This window comes from Gorilla gorilla, chromosome 16, assembly GCF_029281585.2.
Source record: "Gorilla gorilla gorilla isolate KB3781 chromosome 16, NHGRI_mGorGor1-v2.1_pri, whole genome shotgun sequence".
NCBI lineage: Eukaryota > Metazoa > Chordata > Mammalia > Primates > Hominidae > Gorilla > Gorilla gorilla.
The window spans coordinates 56,027,110-56,047,990 of NC_073240.2; the positions used below are offsets into that span (position 1 = coordinate 56,027,110).

A 20,881-nucleotide genomic window follows, 5' to 3' on the forward strand; every position below is an offset into this window, starting at 1 on the left:
CTCCCTTCAACATTCTGCAGAACATCACATTCACTACTGGCATTCCCCACTCCTACTCCAACCTCACCCTCCTGGCAGCAGTGATAAGTTCTGCCAGTTAGTGTTCCACGTGGAACTGCTGAGACTTTATTAGGAGAAATGCCATTAAAAATAATAAGATACCAAAGGTGGAAGACACAGCCCATAAAACAAGAGTATGAGGGGCAAGGTGGTTGGCAGGCTTCAAGACAAAGGTAGACAAATAACTTTCGGAGTTCAGAGGGAAGATACAAGCCAAAAGAGTACCAAGGTGACATTTTAAAGAACTGTCCACTTCCACTTTGTCTGCCTGGTTTTATATGAAGTGCTGTCAGCACAGCCTTTTCAATCATGTTGCCTGGATTGAACATAACTCACTTTCATATGTACCTTTAATTTCAGATCCCAACCTTTGTCCTCCTAATTCCTACAAAGTAAACTAAACAGACCAGCAAATGTTGACTCAACGATTACATTTTTACATAGAAGGATATAGAACTTACCACTCTTTTTTCCCTGAAATCAATGCCCACTGTTGTGATAAATTTGGAGTTAAATTTACCATCTGTATATTGGTAAAGTACACTGGTCTTCCCTACACCAGAGTCTCCCAAAGCTAAAAATTTGATGAGGTAATCATAATCTCCATCAGACATAATGAAGAACTCAGTAGTTCACCTGTAAAATACACACAAAATTTTTTAATTAAAATCCATTAGAAAACATTAATTATCCATTAAAAAAGTGACAACAATATTCAGTTTAACACCTAATGTTAACCTGTATGTCTACGGGTTGTATGAAAAGAGAGTTACATACATATTGTTCACCATCCTTGAAGACCTAATAACTAGCTAGATGAGAAGCTATTGAAATAGTAATTAACAGTGTAGTTTTAATTTAACACACAGGTAATCCCAGCACTTTGGGAGGCCGAGGTGGGCAGATCACCTAAGGTTGGGAATTTGAGACCAGCCTGACCAACATGGAGAAACCCCATCTCTACTGAAAATACAAAAAGTAGCCAGGCATGGTGGTGCATGCCTATAATCCCAGCTACTCAGGAGGCTGAGGCAGGAGAATCACTTGAACCTGGGAGGTGGAGGTTGCAGTGAGCCAAGATCGCGCCATTGCACTCCAGCCTGGGCAACAAGAGCAAAACTCTGTCTCAAAATAAAAAAATAAATAAAAATAAAAATAAAAATAAAAACATACATATTATAGTACCATTAGGACAAAAATTTCAAGTGGGAATGATAATCAACAAGAAGATTACAGTCACTAAGTCTTATCTGTAGACCATATAGAACAAAAACTAATACAAGAAAAACAGAGGAAGGAGAATGTTATAAGGAATAACAGTAATCATTAGAGTGCAAGTGGTTCCAATTTCCCCTCCTTTTTCAAAGTCTCCTAGTGCTAAAATTTGCAATTGCAAACATAAGGAACCAGTCCAAATGCTCACCAATCAATGAGTAGATAAAGAAATTGTGGTACACCACAATTTTTTTATCTGTATATATATACACACACCATGGAATACTACTCAGCCACAAAAAGGAACGAAATAATGGCATTCACAGCAATCTGGATGGAATTGAAGACAATTATTCTAAGTGAAGTAAGTCAGGAATGGAAAACCAAACATCATATGTTCTCACTCATATGTGGGAGTGAAGCTATGAGGAAGCAAAGGCATAAGAATGATACAATGGACTTTGGGGACTCGGGGGGAAAGGGTGGGGGGGGGTGAGGGATAAAAGACTACAGATTGAATACAGTGTACACTGTTTGGGTGATGGGTGCACCAAAATCTCAGAAATCACCACTAAAGAACTTATCCATGTAACTAAACACCACCTGTTCCCCAAAAACCTATGGAAATTTAAAAAAAGAAAGAAAGAAAGTCTCCTAGTGCTAGAACCTTGCCTTTTCTCTCTTTTTACATGGACATCTAGGCAATTTCATTTATTCTATTCATTTTCACACGTTATTACGGTTCCTTCAAAGACACTGTTATTTCACAAGTAAATTTAGTCCCTGCTTCCTTACGTATTACTATTAATATGTGCTACATATTAAGTCAGACTTCTCTAGAGTATCACTGCTCACTTGGGAACTGAGTTCCAGATTTGAACAGTCACTGCTCAGAGACCATAGTGCCACAACCAAGGGCTCGCTTACCTATATTTACCTGGGTATTCTATCAAGAACTGCTAAAAATTCAGCTCTTCAATACCGACTAAAATAAAAGTCCACCTTAAAGAAGAAAAATTCATTTATATCAACAATACCTAACCATGGCTATTTTTGGTTCTTTGCAATCAGCACTTTTCATGATTTGTATTTACCTTCTAAATAGATTCAAACCCAAAATATCAGTCCAACTAGAAACGGGATCTCTCTCCAGGGGCTTTTTTATTAAAATTTTATTGATACATAATATTTGTATATTTTTATGGGGTACATGTAATATTTTGTTACATGCATAGAATGTAATGATCACATCAAGGTATTTAGGGTATTTATTACCTCGAGTATTTATCATTTCTATTCATTGAGAACATTTCAAGTCCTCTCTTCTAGCTATTTTAAAATACACAATACATTTTTGTTAACTATAGTCACCCTAGTCTACTGTTGAACATTAGAACTTATTCTTTCCATCTAACCGTATGCTTGTACACATTAACCAACCTCTCTCCATTCCCCCCGCCAATGCCAATAAACTCTCCTGAAAATCATAAAAACAACTAGCTATCTCATTAACACTGACGACTCTACATGACTATTCAAACATACATATTTATCCATCTATACACATGCCAGATGTCCTACATTAGATGCTATTGACTCCCGGCGTTATCCCCTTTTTACCCAGCCCCATATCCAGAAACTTGGCTGCCATACTCAGTGCTTCCTGTAGGACTATTTCTATATATCCATAAAATTAATAAAAACTCAGACAAGAATATTTACTGGTTTTCAGTGTTGCCTCTCTCACGCCATCCTCAACTTGGGCACTCACCTTATGCTGAAAACTCCTGAATGCTGAGCCCCAAGAGCCACTGCAGTGTGTTTCCTGAGAGTGCTTCAGTGCAGATCTGCAACCTCACGTTTCAGGTATGGCTAGCCCGTGGATAAGGGCAGAGCCTCTACAAACATTCAAAATTCTATTTGCACACTATAAAGAGTGACACTTCACAGATGATGCCTTACCTGTCTTTATAGCTTGGATATTTGCAAGTGTAGGTCACCAGTATTAATGACATATAACAGAATTCCTCTCCAAAAAACGACAACTTGGACATCAACATTATAGCATGTCACATCACAGCATCACACCTGGCTCTACCTTATTGGAAATAAGAGCTAAGAATTGAAAAGCAAGTCCAGATAATGTTGACTCATTTGAGGGCTTCCCCTCAAACTGAACGGAGCAGCAGATAACAATACCGATCCTGCAGTGAGAATGATGCAAGAAGACACTGTGACTACCTTATTTCCTATTTATTTTTAATTTGAAAAAAAAAGTTGGTATAACTATGTTTTTTACATCACTTAAGGTACAGGAAAAAATGCTGTCACCAATGGCATCATATTCTAGAATTCTCTAAACTCACTTAAGTGGAACTCAAAGACTTAAATGAAACTATCTCTAATGTGTTTCATTTCCATGGGTAATCACACATGTAAGTCTACAAATGATCTCGTGAGTTTTGTTTTCTATTCACAATAGCAATACTGACCAAGTAATCATAAAGGGACTGTTAACAAACCAAATACCGCAAATTGAAGGTATAGACACCACCATCAATATTAATCATAGTTTGCACTTTTCAGATTGTATCTTTAAGACAATTATCTGCTTTCTTGATCTGAAAATAAATGTTCAGACCTTCCACTCTCTGGGTTCAGTTTTCTAAAGGGTAAAACAGAACCCAGAGAGGTAGAATGATTTGCAGGATCTAGAATCTAGATCTCCTAGCTCCAAGTCCAACGCCTATTCTACCCCAAGCTTCATATCCATTACTCATTTTTGTTATAAATGCACATTGGGCTTTAAAGTGACCAGTAGTACGGTATCTTACAAGGTAACCTAATAGGAAACTCACCAAGTCAAGCAGAGCTAGGTTTGAATCCCAAATCTCCCAGATACCAATTACTTGGATGTCTTTGAGCCTTAGATTTCCAGGTTTCTGTTCTATAAAAAAGAATATACACTACCTCACACCATTATTCTGAGGATTCAATGAGATACTGTTTATGGAGTGCCCAGCACAATGGTTGGCATATACTGGGTATTTAACTGTTAGCTCACTTTATTCTCCCCATTGTGGACGTTCAGACTGGGTCTGAAGATCTAGAACAAATTTCAGATTGACTCTGGCCAGCTTAAAACATGTCTTTCTAGCACAAACGATTGCTAACTGGCTCAAAGTGGTCGGCTGAGTCAACAAAGATCACTTTCAAATAATTCTGATCCTTTTTGGCTGGTTCTAACCATTTGCAGTTCATTTAATACAGATATGTTTGCTTCAAAAGAGTTCTGATCAACTTAAAAAGAGGTTCAAATTCATATAAAATACACCCATCCATTTTAGCAAGTTCATAGTTGTTCAAAAGAATCTGGTTCATATTATTTTACAGTGAGTTAAAAGAGGTTCTCCTACAAAACTACTTTCTGACTTTGGCTAAAACCTGATATATCTAACCAAAATTATTGGAGTCTCATTGTAATTAGCTTTAATTGCTTCAGACTGGTTTTAGCTAGTTCAAATAGGCTCTGACTTGGACATGCAGGTTCTGACAGGCTTCTAAAAGTTTTAGTTGGTTCTGAGTATATTTTACTGAATCAAACTGTGCTGACAAATTAAATCTACTTTCAACTGAGTCACACTGGTTCTACCTCTATTAAACTGCTGGAAACTAGTTTGATAACTATAGTTATCCATAAAATTGTTTTTACTGGTTTAGACCCATATAGACTGGTTCAAAACAGTCTGAAATGTTTCAAATCAATTTCAGATGTTCAAACAGTTCAAAACTAGAAATGTAAAATGACAATCAGAAGCACCAAAAACAACAGTTTGGTGTTTAAAACTTGTGCCAAACCAACAAACTTAAAATTTTATTTTTAAATTACCTCATTTGTAGATATTCTGTATCCAAAAATTTATCTCCACCATTATATACTGTATCATCACACTCAAACAGCATGTATGTGTTCGAGTACAACAAAGGATTGGGAGAAAGGAGCACTGGCATAGGAGAAGATGACAGATAACAGGGAAAGATGTGATGAGTGACACAGGCTTCCTGGGTTGAGAATTCACCTCCCATTTTACTTGAAAGACCTGGCAGCAAAACATTCACCCATGACCCAACAATGAAGATTCTGATTGGGGAAAACCTTTAGCAAATTTGGAGGCTGTCTAGAGTTTGTTCAAAACTGATCACGCTGACCAGGCTGGTCTGGGTTAAAAGAGACCAGAATTCCAAAGAATAAGAAAATTTCAGAGAAATAAAGGGAGTTGGGGGCAGGCATGTTTTCAAAATAACAGATCTTTCAAGGTTTGGGCATGGTGATGAGGGTGACAGCCTTCTTATCTGAGCTTGCAGTCCAATTAGTGAAAGCCTGGAGTTAGTGGAATTACCCCATCTTTCAGCAGAAAATCATTCTAGTCTATAGCAGACTATACTCCCACCTCCATCCTGCAAGTCCATACGTGGCTTTCTCATCACTACTTATCACTACTAGGTGAAGACAATTTAATGTTAAGTCTCAATTGATGGTATATTTTCATATAAATAATTTTTGTTCTCTTATTATTCAAGTCCTGAGTAGTATTCCTAGGGCCTGCTTTCCAGAAAGAAAATACTCCACTCCTCAAATACAGAAATCTAATAACGTAAATGATTTTTGTGTTGGCATTTCATTTCAGGAAGGAGTAAACAGTGAGAACACACAGTACCAGAATTTGACATTTGGGGCACCCAAACAACGTTGTATGCTCACCACTTCCTGCTTGTACTCCAGCCTACTGAGGTTTGGGAAGCCGGTTCTCAAGGGCTTCCCTCTGATACTCTCTTGCTGAAAATGGGTCTGAAACACCTAGGTCAGACGCCCACATGTCAAGCACTTTACACGCATTAGCACAACAATCCTCATCACTGCCCTATACATAGCATATACACTGACTCCCTCAGAAAGATCTAGAGCTGTTCTATCATAAGTGCTTCAGTGAGGGCATAAGTAACTGAGTCTTGGCCAGTCTACCCACATATTACCATGGGCGCAATTCCAATCTATTGTTGAGAGACAGGAAAAAAAAATGGAGGTTAAAGGCAGAAACTCTACAACCAAGCCACCTGTATTTGAGTCCAGTCATGTAACTTTGAAAAATTTATTTAGTCTCTTTTGCCTTGGGCTCCTCATCTGTAAAACAGGAAAGAGATTCTATTTTATCAATTCTAACATGCTTTCTTATTTTAACTTCTTTAAAATTGGGGTGCATCTTACATTTCAGTCTTACAATCCAAGACATCTTGCAATTGCTATTATTACAATTGCAATAGAGATACAGTTGTGTGAAGGCTTTTTGTTAGCATCTTCTAGCAAGGTCAAGAATGCATCATCAATATATTTTAGACTCAATGAAGCACAATAATAAAGCTATTTCTGAGGGCTATTGTGAGGACTGAGCTAGTGTATACACACAAAGTTTGGAACAGTGCACAGGACATACTAAGTCCTATGTAAGTATTAGCTGTTATTAGCAGCAGCATCCAGCAATCTGGCTTCCAAGCGTCAATATGCAGGCAATGTTCTTTTCTTTCCTAGAAGTATAAGAAAGTACATTGAGCCCCTAAACCAAAAATTAATTTTTAAAAACAAGGATCTGCTAAGAGTATTTGAAGCCAAGGTTATATATTTAAACTCTGTACCGCCTTGAGAAAAGTGCTGTCTACCTCAAGGAAATATCTTCTAAAAAGTCAAGAATGACCTTAATTTGGGATATGCAAAAGACTTATTCAGCTCATTTCTCTCTCTCCTCCTTATACAAATATTTTTTCAAAGTGCTCTCCACCCTCACTATCATCAGATTAACAATAGAAAGCAAGGAACACCCATTTCCTCAACATGTACTATGTGGTGTTAATTGCCTGGTGAGAGAAAGTCTATCATCTTCCTTATTTTTAAAATAAAACATATTTTCACCTGTAATACCAGTGACTGAGGAGGCTGAGGCAGAAGGATGGCTTGATGTCAGGAGTTCAAGACTAGCCCAGGCAACTAGCAAGACCTATTTCTTTATATATATATATATATATATATATTTTTTTTTTTTTTTTTTTTTAATTAGGCAGGTGTGGTGGCATTAGCCTGTAGTCCTAGCTACTTGGGAGGCTGAGGCAGGAGGATTGCTTAAGCCCAGGAGTTCAAGGCTGCAGTAAGATATGCTCATATCATTACATTGTAGCCTGGGCAACAGATTAACATCCCATTTTAAATAAATTTATTTAATAAATAAAAATAACTGCACATGTACCCCTGAACTTAAGTTGAAGGAAAAAACACTTAAAGATTTTTAAATGTTTTTAAAAATACTTTTTAAGTGTTTTTTAGGAAATAAGATAGAAGAGAGTAGATTTAGTTAAGAGCAAAGGGAAAGATCTAGTTCTATTTCTCCCTCTCTCTCTCTCTCTGCTACACACACAGAGACATATCACAGCCCAGATTTTCCATGAAGTGTCATATTAAAGTGAATCATAGACTCCAACCTTAGGATCCCCCACTATTAGGCAGAATCATTCTAAAACTACTCTAGATAGGTCAGCCATTTTCTGAAAGCCAAATTTTCCCTCTATTACTCATATTTAGTACAGAGCAAAAGAAAGGGGAGGAATAATATTAACTGAACAGCAACATGTAATAAATGTACTTGATTTTATTTTATCTGCTCATTATCCTTAAAAAGAACTTCATGTCTGAACAAGACTCATACCATATACAGAGTGATGTTTTCTCAGTGTGATGGCAAATAGGCTTGAGTTCAAATTCTGACTTTTCTACTTTGTATGATCTGATCCAAGTTTTTTAAACTAAGCCTTATTCTTTAAACTGTAAAATGGAGATGATAACAGTACTAATCTCATTGGGTTGTTTTAAGGACTAAGTGAGATAGCCCACAGAAAGCTTTTAGCACATTGTTTGCCCTGTGCTAAGTGTTCAATAATTGAGACTTATTAAAACTACTATTATTAATAGTTTCACCAAGTTCTTCAATAGCAAGGCATGTAATTTTATAAACTATTCTTAATGTAACCAGTACCTGAACCTTCAGAAAAATCATAGAAAGAAATTTAATTTAAGTACAATGATTTTGGGGTGCCCTATCCATCACAAAATCTACCTTGGCATTCCAATCTAAGAATGAGTTGTATCTGGGTGATTTTTGGTAATTTCAGACCTAGGAGTACCCATCAGTTAAATGCTCTAACTTCCAGAAGAGGAAACTGAAACCCAGAGAAGGCAAATGAATAGTCTGAAATAAACCAGCTAGTTAGACATGGGGCTAATCTAGATCTCATGTCTCCTAAATTCTAGTCATGTATGCATATTTTTCTTCTGTCTGTATTCCTTCCTTCAGAGCGAGAAACCTCAGTTACAGCTGCTTGAATTCAAGAATCAAAAGTTTTCTTCAGTGCCAGCAGTTATAGCAGTGATAAAATGCTTTACAATTAAGGCTTGGGCTCTCAGAGAGGTTGGGTTGAAGGATCTGTACTTCTGTTCTCAGAGTCACTCTATCAAGAAGCCCTTCATCCTGATGGGCTCTGCCAAGGACAGAAGTCATAAATTGGGAGCTTGTCTGCTTCTTGCTGGTCATTGCAAATCCAAGAAAAAAAAAAATAACTCTTCTTAATACTTGTACCATATCCCATAAATCATCTTTCTTTCCTATGGTTTCAAAATGAAAAGCAAGCAGAGCAATCATGAAATTTTTCATTTACCTGTAGAATTGCTCAGCCCCTCTTTCTCTCAAATAAGTATTTTCCTCTCAAATAAGATTATTTTAGGCCAGGCGCAGTGGCTCACACCTGTAATCCCAGCACTTTGGGAGGCCGAGGAGGGTGGATCACCTGAAGTAAGGAGTTCAAGACCAGCCTGCCCAACATGGTGAAACCCTGTCTCTACTAAAAATACAAAAAATTGGCTGGGCATGGTGGCAGGCACCTGTAATCCCAGCTTCTTGGGAGGCTGAGGCAAGAGAATAACATCGAGATCACACCACTGCACTACAGCCTGGGCGACACAGCAAGACTCTATCTCAAAAAAAAAAAAAAAACATTATTTTCTCTGACATCATGTCTCTGTAAGGACACTTCTGGCCCTCTCTCTTTTTCCTTCATTCAATCAATATTGATTGAATACTTATTATATGCTAGGTGCCAGGGTACAATGGGGATCCAACTCAGTTACATTCAATGTGGAAAATCTCTTACTCTTGCCTACCTTAGACCTTATAGTTTTAGCCATGTCCCAGTCTAACTTCTCCCAACAAATATACCTGCCTTCGGGTTTTCAAATAAGTCCATCTTTCTGAACATTTTAAGCTTCTCTCATAAACATAACACAATATGACATCAAAATTCATATCCTAAGTCACATGTTTGACAAAGATGCAAAAGGAATAAACATGGAAAAGGAATAAAAGTGTGAAGCTTGGGCGGGCACAGTGGCTCACACCTCTAATCCCAGCAATTTGGGAGGCTGAGGCGGGTGGATCACTTGAGGTCACGAGTTCGAGACCAGCCTGGCTGATATGGTGAAACCCCATCTCTGCTAAAAATACAAAAATACAAATGGCTAGGCGTGGTGATGGGTGCCTGTAATCCCAGCTACTCAGCGGGGTTGAGGCAGGAGAATCACTTGAACCTGGGAGGTGGAGGTTGCAGTGAGCAGAGACAGCACCACTGCATTCCAGCCTGGGAGACAGACGGAGACTCCATCTCAAAAAAACAAACAAACAAAACAAAACAAAACCAAAACACACATAAAGCTGAGTAGAGAAGAAAGAGACAGCCTCAACCTCCTGGGCTCATGTGATCCTCCAGTCTCAGCCTCCCAAGCAGCTGGGATCACAGCAGTACACAACACCATACACCATGCCCAGCTTTTTGTTGTTGTTGTTGCTGGGGGGAGATGATGTCTCCCTATGTTGCCCAGGCTGGTCTCAAACTCCCGAGCTCAAGAGGAGAAATTTTTATAAAGAGAAACATAAGGTATATTATAAAGAATTTTTTATCTGAAAATATTTTTAATTTTTTAGAATGGTTAAATATTTGAGTGTTCCTATGTAGCTTATGGACTTCACTTATTGCAGTGCAAAATTATTTTTGCAGAGAAACAGGAGCAGGTGAATATAACTATTACTTTTCAGATAGCACAGAACATCAGCATTTATGTGAATTATAACACCACATGTTCTTTCATATAATTTAACATCCCCTTGTTCAGTGATTGATTTGGAGAAAATGTTCATATACAAATGACTGGCATAGAAATATAAACCTTATCAGTGCTTTTATGTTTAACGTTAAAAAGCAGTAGGCTTTTCTTGTTTTTGTTTTATTTTGTTTTTGTTTTAATAATGCCATTGTGGACCCATACCCGGCATTCTGGAAGGAAACACATAACAGAGACAGCAAAAGCAAGGAAGAGAAGTCACATGGCATGAGGCAGGCTAGAAGAGGCATTTTATAACGTACCAAGATATATGAGTAGGGACACTTGTATTTACCAAATGAGCCCTGGCCACAACTCTCACAGACCATTACAATTCCTACACCCTGAGGTGGAACACAGCTACTTTCACTTCAAAAGCAAGATGCATACTGCCCAATAGCAGGAACCCCATTTCCATAAGTGGAGACAGCCTATGTCTTCCGTGCAGTTTACTCATCTCAACTTCTGGTCTAGATGTGCGTAGATATGGTTGTGCCCTCCCTAATATGTCAAGAGTGGAAAAAATGATGTTATAAACAAAGAGCTCATCTTGTTTGTGCAAAATCTCAGGCGGAGAGAAGTGGAAATCTAACACCTTTGAAAAGTAGAAGGAAACAGGAATATGATTCTTTCTTGTTTCTTATTAAAAGATGAGTTTGATTTTATCTAAATTCAGAATATTAGATAACTGCATTTTATATTCACCTATAACCTAAGATTCATAAGTGCATTCCTATCAGTACAGTATTTTATAATAATAACATAAGTCCATCCTTAACAGTGATGTTGAGGCAGCAGAGAAGTTCATGGCTAGAAACTGTTGAGATCTTAAGTTATATAGCATTTGGCTTAATATTTATAAATGCACTTGCTACATAGGAATATTCCATTTCCCTCACCAACTGCTAGAAAACTGCTAGACCAACTTCTAGCAGATGGTGATATTCCACTATAGCAAGTTCTTCAGACAAAAAATAAAATTATCTGTAAATACTGTTGAATTAAATATACATTTCTGGGCCGGGCATGGTGGCTCATGCCAGTAACTCCAGCACTTTGGGAGGCCAAGGCAGGCGGATCACTTGAGGTCAGGAGTTCAAAACCAACATGGCAAAACCCTGACTTTACTAACAATACAAAACAATTAGCCTGTAGTCCCAGCTACTCAGGAGGGTGAGGCAGGAGAATTACTTGAATCTGGGAGGTTCACGGGCGATAATGCCACTGCACTCCAGCCTGGGCGACAAAGTGAGACTTCGTCTAAGATATATATATGATATAGATATATATATAATACATATAAATATATATATACACATTTATAAATGCTTCCAAAACACCAAAACATACATCATTTTTAACAGCATCTTCCAGATGTTCATAATTTTTCTTAAAGAGAAAGACCAGGATGAAGAAAAAAATAAGCAGTCATAGCCCAGAAATCCATCAACTATTTCTGAAATGTTACCATCACCTCAGTGGGTGACCAACATAACCCAGTAGGCAAATAACACAAACAACTATATGTTAGGAAACAAGAGGGCATTGAAATGATTCCTGAAAGCAGAAAAGGTTCTGGAAGACCAATGTCAATAACTCAAATGAGATATCGGCTTTTTTTTTTAATTTATTGAAACCATTGACTTCATTTACCCAAAAGACATTATTTGTTGCCCAAGGCTCTTCCAGGATCAGAATATGAATGTTTATAGAGATTTATGGAAAGTAAATTCACCAAAACACTGGGTCTTATAGTACTTATAGTTTGTGACAAGTACCCCTTGCTCCATAGATATAGGGTAATAGAAAAAAAAAGCACACATAGAATATATGTCATTGGTAAAACATAGGCAATACAGTGGAAACAGGTGTGGCTGTTTGATTTGCTTAGTAATATCTCAAATAATGTGACAGCAGTCTCAGAATGGACACAACCACTCGACACTCCAAAAGTCTGCTCAACCCATAGCTAAACATGCCTCTTACCACCACCAAGAAGCAAGCAGTCTCCAAGAATTTGGAATGAGTGCAAAATCTATAAAGTATGCTTCCACTGAGTGGTTGCTTTTTGTGAGCACATAGAAGACAGTGAAACACAGACTTTGGAGTCAAGTTCTCCTAAATTCAAATAATAGTATACCACCTCCTACCTGTACAAAGTGAACAGCAAAATGCCTGATGAAGATCAATGAATCATAGCTATTCTTATGATTATGACAGATTAAGGCTTAAACCAGGCTTGAGCACTGATCCTGGTGCTTTTTCCAGTCTACCTTCAGGATGACACTGAGACTTCATAAAGCTATCAAACAAGGGAGTGGAAATATTTTCTGAAAATGAAAAAGGAGGAACAACTTAAGCTACCTGGAAGGTAGAACATCTGCAAGTCCAACTGGTAAGCACAGGGAATTCTGGTATTAACAAGCTCTGAAGAGGTAAAATGAAAAGCTTTGGTTACCTCAGAGTGCCACCAAACTTGTGGGCCCAAGGCTCAAAGGCAGAAAAAAATAGAAATGACAGCACTGCTACCCCAGCCAGGACTGAGAGAATTACAAATCAGATAGCACTCAAAAGAAAAAAAAAAAAATCAGATAGCACTCAAAGGACTTCACATTGCAAAGAGAATTTCCAAGTTGCAAAACGCAGACCTAAAAACAGTGTCAAGGAATCTGTCAAGACTCATCTTCCTAGAACATGAAACATGCATGGAAAGCTTTTGACCAACACAGACTGACTCTCCTATTGCATCTCACCTTCCTGAAGTTTTCTGTTTGCTGCAACACAGGAAAGATGTTAATCTGTTAGGGAAATGCACCAATTCAAAAAGCAAACCCTTTGCTTTCTGAAGGAGCAATGATACTTCTTTCCTTCCAAGAAAAATGATGAATTAGAAGCAGCCAGACGTGTTAAAGATGACTGTCCAAATAATAAAAACAATTAGACAAATATCCATGACTTGGCAGTAACTGGGGAAGAGACGGGCGCATTTATCATTGACTTTGTACAAAATGAGAATATGAGTACCATCAGTTTTACATATAGATACTTAGAAAGACTACTAAGAGGCACCAGGTCTGGCTTCATGCCTCCCTTGTCCTGCCTACGCAACACCCTCTTCCTCACTAACCACATTTTTTGTTTTTTTGAGACTCTCGCTCTGTGGCCCAGGCTGGAGTGCAGTGGTGCAATCTCTGCTCACTGCAAGCTCCACCTCGGGGGCTCACGCCATTCTCCTGCCTCAGCCTCCCAAGCAGCTGGGACTCCAGGTACCCGCCACCTCACCCGGACTACAGGCACTAACCACATGTAAGCAGATACATTCTCTGCCCACAGGAATATGTTCTTCAGGTACATGGTGGCATGCTAAAGCACACAGGACTTCCATCTCTTCACAGCTGATTTTCATTTCCATAGTCAAACATCCACCCTACCACACCCCATGCTGTGTTCCAACAGCCTCACTTCCAACCATCATCTGGATGCCATAGCCTCTCTACAGTCTTCTTCCTCTCCTGGCTTTCCTGTCCCTCATCTCCAGGTACTATTGCCAAACTCCGGTTTGCATGTGCAAAAAGTGACATGAAACTAACAATACTAGTGCTTTTCTTGTAACACACTGAGTTGCTATATCAACTTCAAGGTGTTCAACCCTCCTCAATAAATTCATAATGCTGCTGTGTCCTCAGGTACTCCCACTTTTCCAATCAGGAAGAGTTTTTCCCCTGCAAAGTCTAGGAAAAGAGCCATTCTGGAAAACCAAGTGTTTCTTAATACTATGCCAGTTTGGGTTTCACCATAATGTTAATGAAAAGGTAACATGCTGATACAAATAGGTCACGTGTTTAAAATATTAGTATCTATAAATATGTTTATTATATGCCAACTTAGTTCTTTTAAAAACATTAAACTAGGCTCAGAAAAATCAAGGCTTTTCCTGATGTTTTAATACCACTAAATCAATGATGCCAGGATTCTTAGCTTCTTCCATTTGTTGTCAATAAGCTGTAGACAGCCAGCTATATATAGGTCTTTTTGGTATTTGTCAAGTCTACTGTCTCCATTAATATATATTTACAACACATGTTTAAATGTTCCCTAAATATCATATTCTTTAACTGAACCAAAAAAAAAGGAAACTCACCTAATGGACAAGGTCAAATCAGATATACTTCTTATTGCTTCTCAAAGTCTTTCCTTATTTCACCTATTATTCAGTATGCAGAGTCTCAGAACTGACTGTTTGCATTTCTATCAGCAGCTGTTTATAGAATGGGGTGTGACTTGCGTTTGCTTATGCAAAATGACTGAGGAACAACAATGCACAGCCATCCAGCCAGTTTCTAACTCAGCCTGTCAGATTACAGTTGGCTTTTTTGCTATTATTGTTGTCCATCTCTAATTTTATTGCATTGTGATCACTAAATGTGGTCTGCATAACATCAAATTTGGTGGAATTTAAGAGGAATTAAGTGTATTTATTTAGAAACAGGGTCTCACTCTGTCACCCAGGCTGGAGTGCACTGGCGCAATTATGTCTCACCGCAGCCTTGACCTCCCCAGCTTAAGCAATCCTCTCACCTCAGCCTCCTAAGTAGCTGGGATCACAGGTATGCACCACCAAAAATGGATAATTCTTTTTAATTCTTTTTGGAAGACAAGGTGTCACTATGTTGCTGCCCAGGCTGGTCCTGAACTCCTGGGCTCAAGTGATCCTCCTATCTCAGCCTCCCAAAGTGGTGAAATTACAGGCATGAGCCACCATGCTCGGGCTGAATTAAGTTTTATAAATGTTCCATGATTATGTGAAAACAATCTGTACGCCCTGTTAGTTGGATGCAAAATTACATACATTCTAGTCAAGCTAGTTAGTTGTGGTTTTTGATCTGATATATCCTTATTTATCTTTTTGCTACTTCATCTGTTTCTAAGAAAGGTGTGTTGAAACTCCTAGATCATATTCATTTTTAGAAAATAAGCCCAAGGTCATGTCTTAAAGAGGATGAATATAAAGCATAATAAAAGAACAAGCATTGCAGTCCTTATTCAGAGAAGCATTAAATTTGTGCTTTTCAGTCTGTTTTCTATGAAACTCTGGGATTCATGAAAATACTTTAAGAGTTCTGTAAACTTATTAAGATTTTTTTTTCTATGTTTGTTTTTTGTTTTTTTGAGACAGAATCTCACTCTGTCACCCAGGCCGGAGTGCAGTGGCCTGATCTCAGGCTCACTGAAACCACCATCTCCCGGGTTTAAGCGATTCTCATGCCTCAGCCTCCCGAGTGGCTGCGACTAAAGGCCTGCGCAACCACGCCCAGCTAATTTTTGTATTTTTTAGTAGAGATGGCGTTTCACTATGTTGGCCAGGCTGGTCTCAAACTCCTGACCTCAAGTGATCTGCCTACCTCAGCCTTCCAAGGTGCTGGGGTTACAGACGTGAGCCACCGCGCCTGGACTCCTTCTATTATGTTTTTTAAAAACTGGAATAAAAAAAAGTATATAGTCAAATAAGTTACATACCAAATTTAGAGACCTCCAAGTTATTTACTTATGCTACTTTGTTAAGCTATTTATGGCTACCTTTAACGTATATATGTTATTTGGAATTCCTATAATTATGAGTTGAGAAGACTGTACTTTGCACTAGACTTCTCTCATTTTCTTAATCAGAATGGATTAATTTGTCTATTGTGAAATTATTTAAGGAAGCACATGTGAACTACATTCAATAAACGGCAGTCAAAGCTCAGGCACATGTTTCAGCAGATGTTTGCTTTCATCCTGTTACAACAGTCAGTTGAGCAATAAAGAATGAACACAACATGTTGCATCACAACATTTTATTACAGATCACTATAGAGATTATTCTTTGGGAAGCTTGTTGTCTGACTTCTAGAAGCATGAAAGGGTTATTCCAGGTTTGGGCTACTTCTTTTTCATAGCAGATGAGTGTCTTCACAGTCAGTTCCTGCATAGGAAACCTACATAATGTCATTGCAACAAACCTTTCATTGCCTCAGAAAACTGCTCTGGCCCAGCTGGTTGCAAACTTTCTTTAGCAATAAAACTGTTTCTTCAAATAAAATCTTACATGGCACCCCAACATATAAAATAGATGGCAGCAGAATGATTCTAATGAAAGGAGTGAAGGTTAAGACACCAACGCCCATAGACCCAACAAGGACATAAGAAGAATCTCACTGTACACATTTGGAAAATCATTGCAGAAAGGTCTACCTACAATGCAGCTCTGAATCATCTCCTTTGCCTTTGGCTTTGTCCCTAAACACTTCCTCTCTGCCTAACCACTTCAGTTGACAGCTCATTTGTAAGGCCTGCCACACTCTTTTATTCAGAGTCTCCTAAAGATGCCACCTCTCAGATATCACCTTAACACACCTCTTATCTGGGAGGGATTTGAAATGCTTTGGGTGTCCCTGGTGAGAACTGCAAGAGGAACTATTTAAAGCTTGAGAGAATGAAACAAGACCATAGGAAGAGTCTTGAGAACAACCATCATTGGGTCATTCCTGGGGAAAGGGTCCTGGAAATGAGTCCTGGAAAAATCGAGGCCAAACTGCCCAAAAGGGAACCAAAGAAGCAGCATCGACCATGGGATAGGAAACTGGTGTCCTTAAAGGGGCAAGAGAGAAAACTGCAGGGAGGATGTCTGTAACCAGCTACATTGGTGATCCCTTCTTGTATCCAAATGGACGCTTTGAGGCCATCAGAAAATATGACCAGATTAGTCCTGATGGGCTCAAAAATCTATATATGGATGAACCCTCAAAAGTCAAGATATGGTTTGAAGAACACAACGAAATGCTGGTATAGCAACTTTAAGATAACTGAGACTATATTATTTTGTGCTGTATCAGAAGCCACTTCATACTAAATTATAGCACAAAAGGGAATAAAGAGGTACAAAAATTTTTTTAAATACTGATCAAAGTAAAAGTTCAGATTTTCTCTACTAACTTCATTTTCTTTCTATGAATTCAGAAGAAATTTCTAGTATTAGGCTCAGCTAATGGCTGTGTCATGAGGAGTGTTTTATATGAAATTACCCTTGCTTGAAACCATTACAAAGTTCCAGGGAAGGAGAAAGCGGCATGAGGTAGAGGGGACAGAGAAACCCCTAGCATTCCCTACCTGGCTTCATGTCAAGGCAGCACAAAATCAACTCCAACCCACAGGGATTAAGTACAAAGGGAGTTTTCAGACAGGTGTTCAAAGTCATATCAAGGTCAAACACCAAGAGACTAAGGAGCAGGTCAACAAAGGGGAAGAGTAGTTTATGGATCTGGGAGTCCTGGAGGTCAGCATTCCAAGAATTCAAGAGGACATCTGGGCAGACAACACAGTTCATTAGAGCCCACAGCAACAGTAGCTAGAAAAGACCGGGGGAGGGTGGTGAGGGATATAAAAACTACATATTGGGTACAATGTACACTATTCAGGTGATGGGTGCACTAAAATCTCGGAATTTACCACTATATTATTCATCCAAGTGGCTGGGCACAGTGGCTCACACTTGTAATCCCAGCACTTTGGGAGGCCAAGGCAGGTGGATCACTTGAGGCCAGGAGTTCAACAGCCTGGCCAACATGGTGAAACCCCATCTCTACTAAAAAATACAAAAATTAGCTAGGCATGGGGACACGTGCCTGTAATCCCAGCTACTCTGAAGGCTGAGGCACGAGAATGGCTTGAACCCGGGAGGCGGAAGCTGCAGTGAGCCAAGATCGCACTACTGTACTCCAGCCTGGGCGACAGAGCGAGATTCCATCTCAAAAAAACGTAGAGAATAAAATAATAATTCATCCATGCAGCCAAAAACCGCAAAAGCTATTGACTGATAGATAGACAGACAGACAGACAGATAGATAGATACAGATATACGTATCTATCTATATACAAAAAAAAAGACCCATAGTAGTTGTTGCTTTATCAAAAGCCAGAGAAATCTTCTAACCTTCTAAGTTACAGCAATTTATTCAATCAACTTGCTTTCCTCTACTCTGCCAACCAGTTTGAAAGGCTCCCTGGCCGGGCGCGGTGGCTCACACCTGTAATCCCAGCACTTTGGGAGGCCAAGGCGGGCGGATCACGAGGTCAAGAGATCGAGACCAGCTGGCCAACATGGTGAAACCTCAGCCCTACTAAAATTACTAAAATTACAAAAATTAGCTGGGCATGGTGGCATGTGCCTGTAATCCCAGCTACTCAGGAGGCTGAGGCAGTAGAATCGCTTGAACCCAGGAGGCGGAGGTTGCAGTGAGCCAAGATCATGCCACTGCACTCCCGCCTGGGTGACAGAGCAACACCATGTCTCTGAAAAAAAAAAAAAAGAAAGAAAGGCTCCCTAATGGCCAGGCGTGGTGGCTCATGCCTATAATCCCAGCACTTTGGAAAGCCAAGGCTGACAGATCACCTGAGGTTAGGTATTTGAGACCAGCCTGGCCAACATGGTGAAACCCATCTCTACTAAAAATACAAAAATTAGCCGGGCATGGTGGCAGGCGCCTATAATTCCAGCTACCCCAGAGGCTAAGGCAGGAGAATCGCTTGAACCAGGGAGGCAGAGGTTGCAGTGAGCCAAGATCGTGCCACTGCACTCCAGCCTGGGTGACAGAGCAAGACTCCGTCTCAAAGGAAAAAAAAAAAAAGAAAGGCTCCCTAACTATTCCGACTAGGTTCCTTCACTAAGTTTCCTTTTCCTACCTAGGCAGATGGAAAGCCAAGCATCCAAGTTAGAACTTAGTCCCCCAAGGCCATACCTTGTCTCTGTCCTCAGCTAAGCCCAGGATAAGGCCATCTATGGAAACAAAGCTCCTATTTTCTTAACATGCCTCTGAGAAAGATATTTGAAGCCTAGAGGTTAAGAACATAAGGGCTAAAATAAGCAGGCAAGAGGGTGACTCAGAAAGAACAAGAACCTTGTTTAAAAAAAAAAAAGAGTCGGGGAATAAACCTCAATACAGATTTACTAACACAGAAATAAAGACTTTGTGTTAGCAAAGAGACTATGAATCAGCAAGAGAACAACGCAAGAGGATAAAGGAAACTGTAGACAAGAGGAGCATAAACCATGAAGATGTAAGTATCCACGTGTTTATAACATGGATAATTGATAAGTAATAAGTAAGTCTTTAGAAACTATGTTTGAGAGTGTTCAGGGGAAATCACAAAAACAAGTAACAGTACACTTAATTTTTTAAAGAGGTTGAAATGAGATTCTGCATGAGAGATAACTGTAAAGTAGTAAAAAAGGTTTCAGAAGCCACACATGAAAATCAATCTCATAATTCTACAATCACATTTTAGTATGTCCACATTTTAAAGTATAAAGTTAGACTTCATATACCAACAAATTTGGCTGCAAGGTTTGTAAGTTGAGTTTTGACCTTGAGAAATACCTTCCTATTTTTTAAAGAAAGAAATATTATAATGATATTCCTTTTAAGTTATTACTTTCCTATACATACTTGCTTATCACATAAAAAATATAATTGCTATATAGCCATCAAGCATTAAAAATAAATCAACACATCTAACAATAGGCCTCAATGGTACTAATCTATTTTCCTAGATATATCACTTTAAAACCATATATGAATGTCCAAGAAATAAAAGTTTTTTTTTCTTTTAGAATCTACAGCATACAACATGATAAAATTATTTTGTATAAAAATTATAATTTTTAATTAATTTGAAATAATTTCCATTAATTTCTGATGCTTGTAAGCATTTTAGATATACATTCCTTTAGCTCTTATAATATACTTATAAACTGTGAAAAATTCTGACACAGGAAGGAACAGATATTAAAATTCTATTACTTCTAATCTAAAAGCCCTCCATCTTATGTTCTCTGTAGGAGACAGAAACTCACAAAAGAAAATGTTTGGCTTCTACTATTAAGAAATTGGACATTTTTCACATATATTACAGTGGAAGGGGTTTTACATTTCTTTCAGGCACAAAATATTTATGAACTCGGGAGCAGCCCAAACATAAAGATAAAATGCAGCATGACTTTCCAAACCAAAATCTGGGGCTTATGTCTATGGATTTTTGTGACCCTTTTGGGAAAAGGCAGAGTTGGAAACACAATTTAGTTGTCCAAGTATTAGAACTTTTAAAGCATCTCTTTGATTTATGAAGAAAATGCACAAAAATATGTTAAAGGAGGCAGTACCAGAAAATCCAGCAAGTTGCTCATCACTACACACCTCTATGCACAGATGACATGGGCAATTATTTGTCTTTCCTTCACTTCTGACTGCCAGGGCTCAGGGCTGAGGTCCTATTGACTGCACATAGTATAAGAAAGGGAAGAGAAAGTTGTTTCAA

General features: G+C 38.6%; 1 protein-coding gene across 8 annotated transcripts in view; it reads right to left on the reverse strand.

Annotated features, from left to right (window-relative positions):
• RAB27A (RAB27A, member RAS oncogene family) overlaps positions 1–20,881 on the reverse strand; it is a 93,718-nt gene that overhangs the window by 31,102 nt on the left and 41,735 nt on the right. For 7 of the 8 annotated variants that reach the window (XM_055363186.2, XM_063698558.1, XM_004056221.5 and 4 more), the window contains one exon: positions 522–696. In XM_055363186.2, the coding sequence (XP_055219161.1) occupies positions 522–674 (153 nt within the window). In that variant the 5' untranslated portion in view covers positions 675–696. Of the gene's footprint in view, positions 1–521; positions 697–20,881 lie in introns of those variants that run through there. The other variant, XM_063698560.1, reaches the window with a different exon arrangement.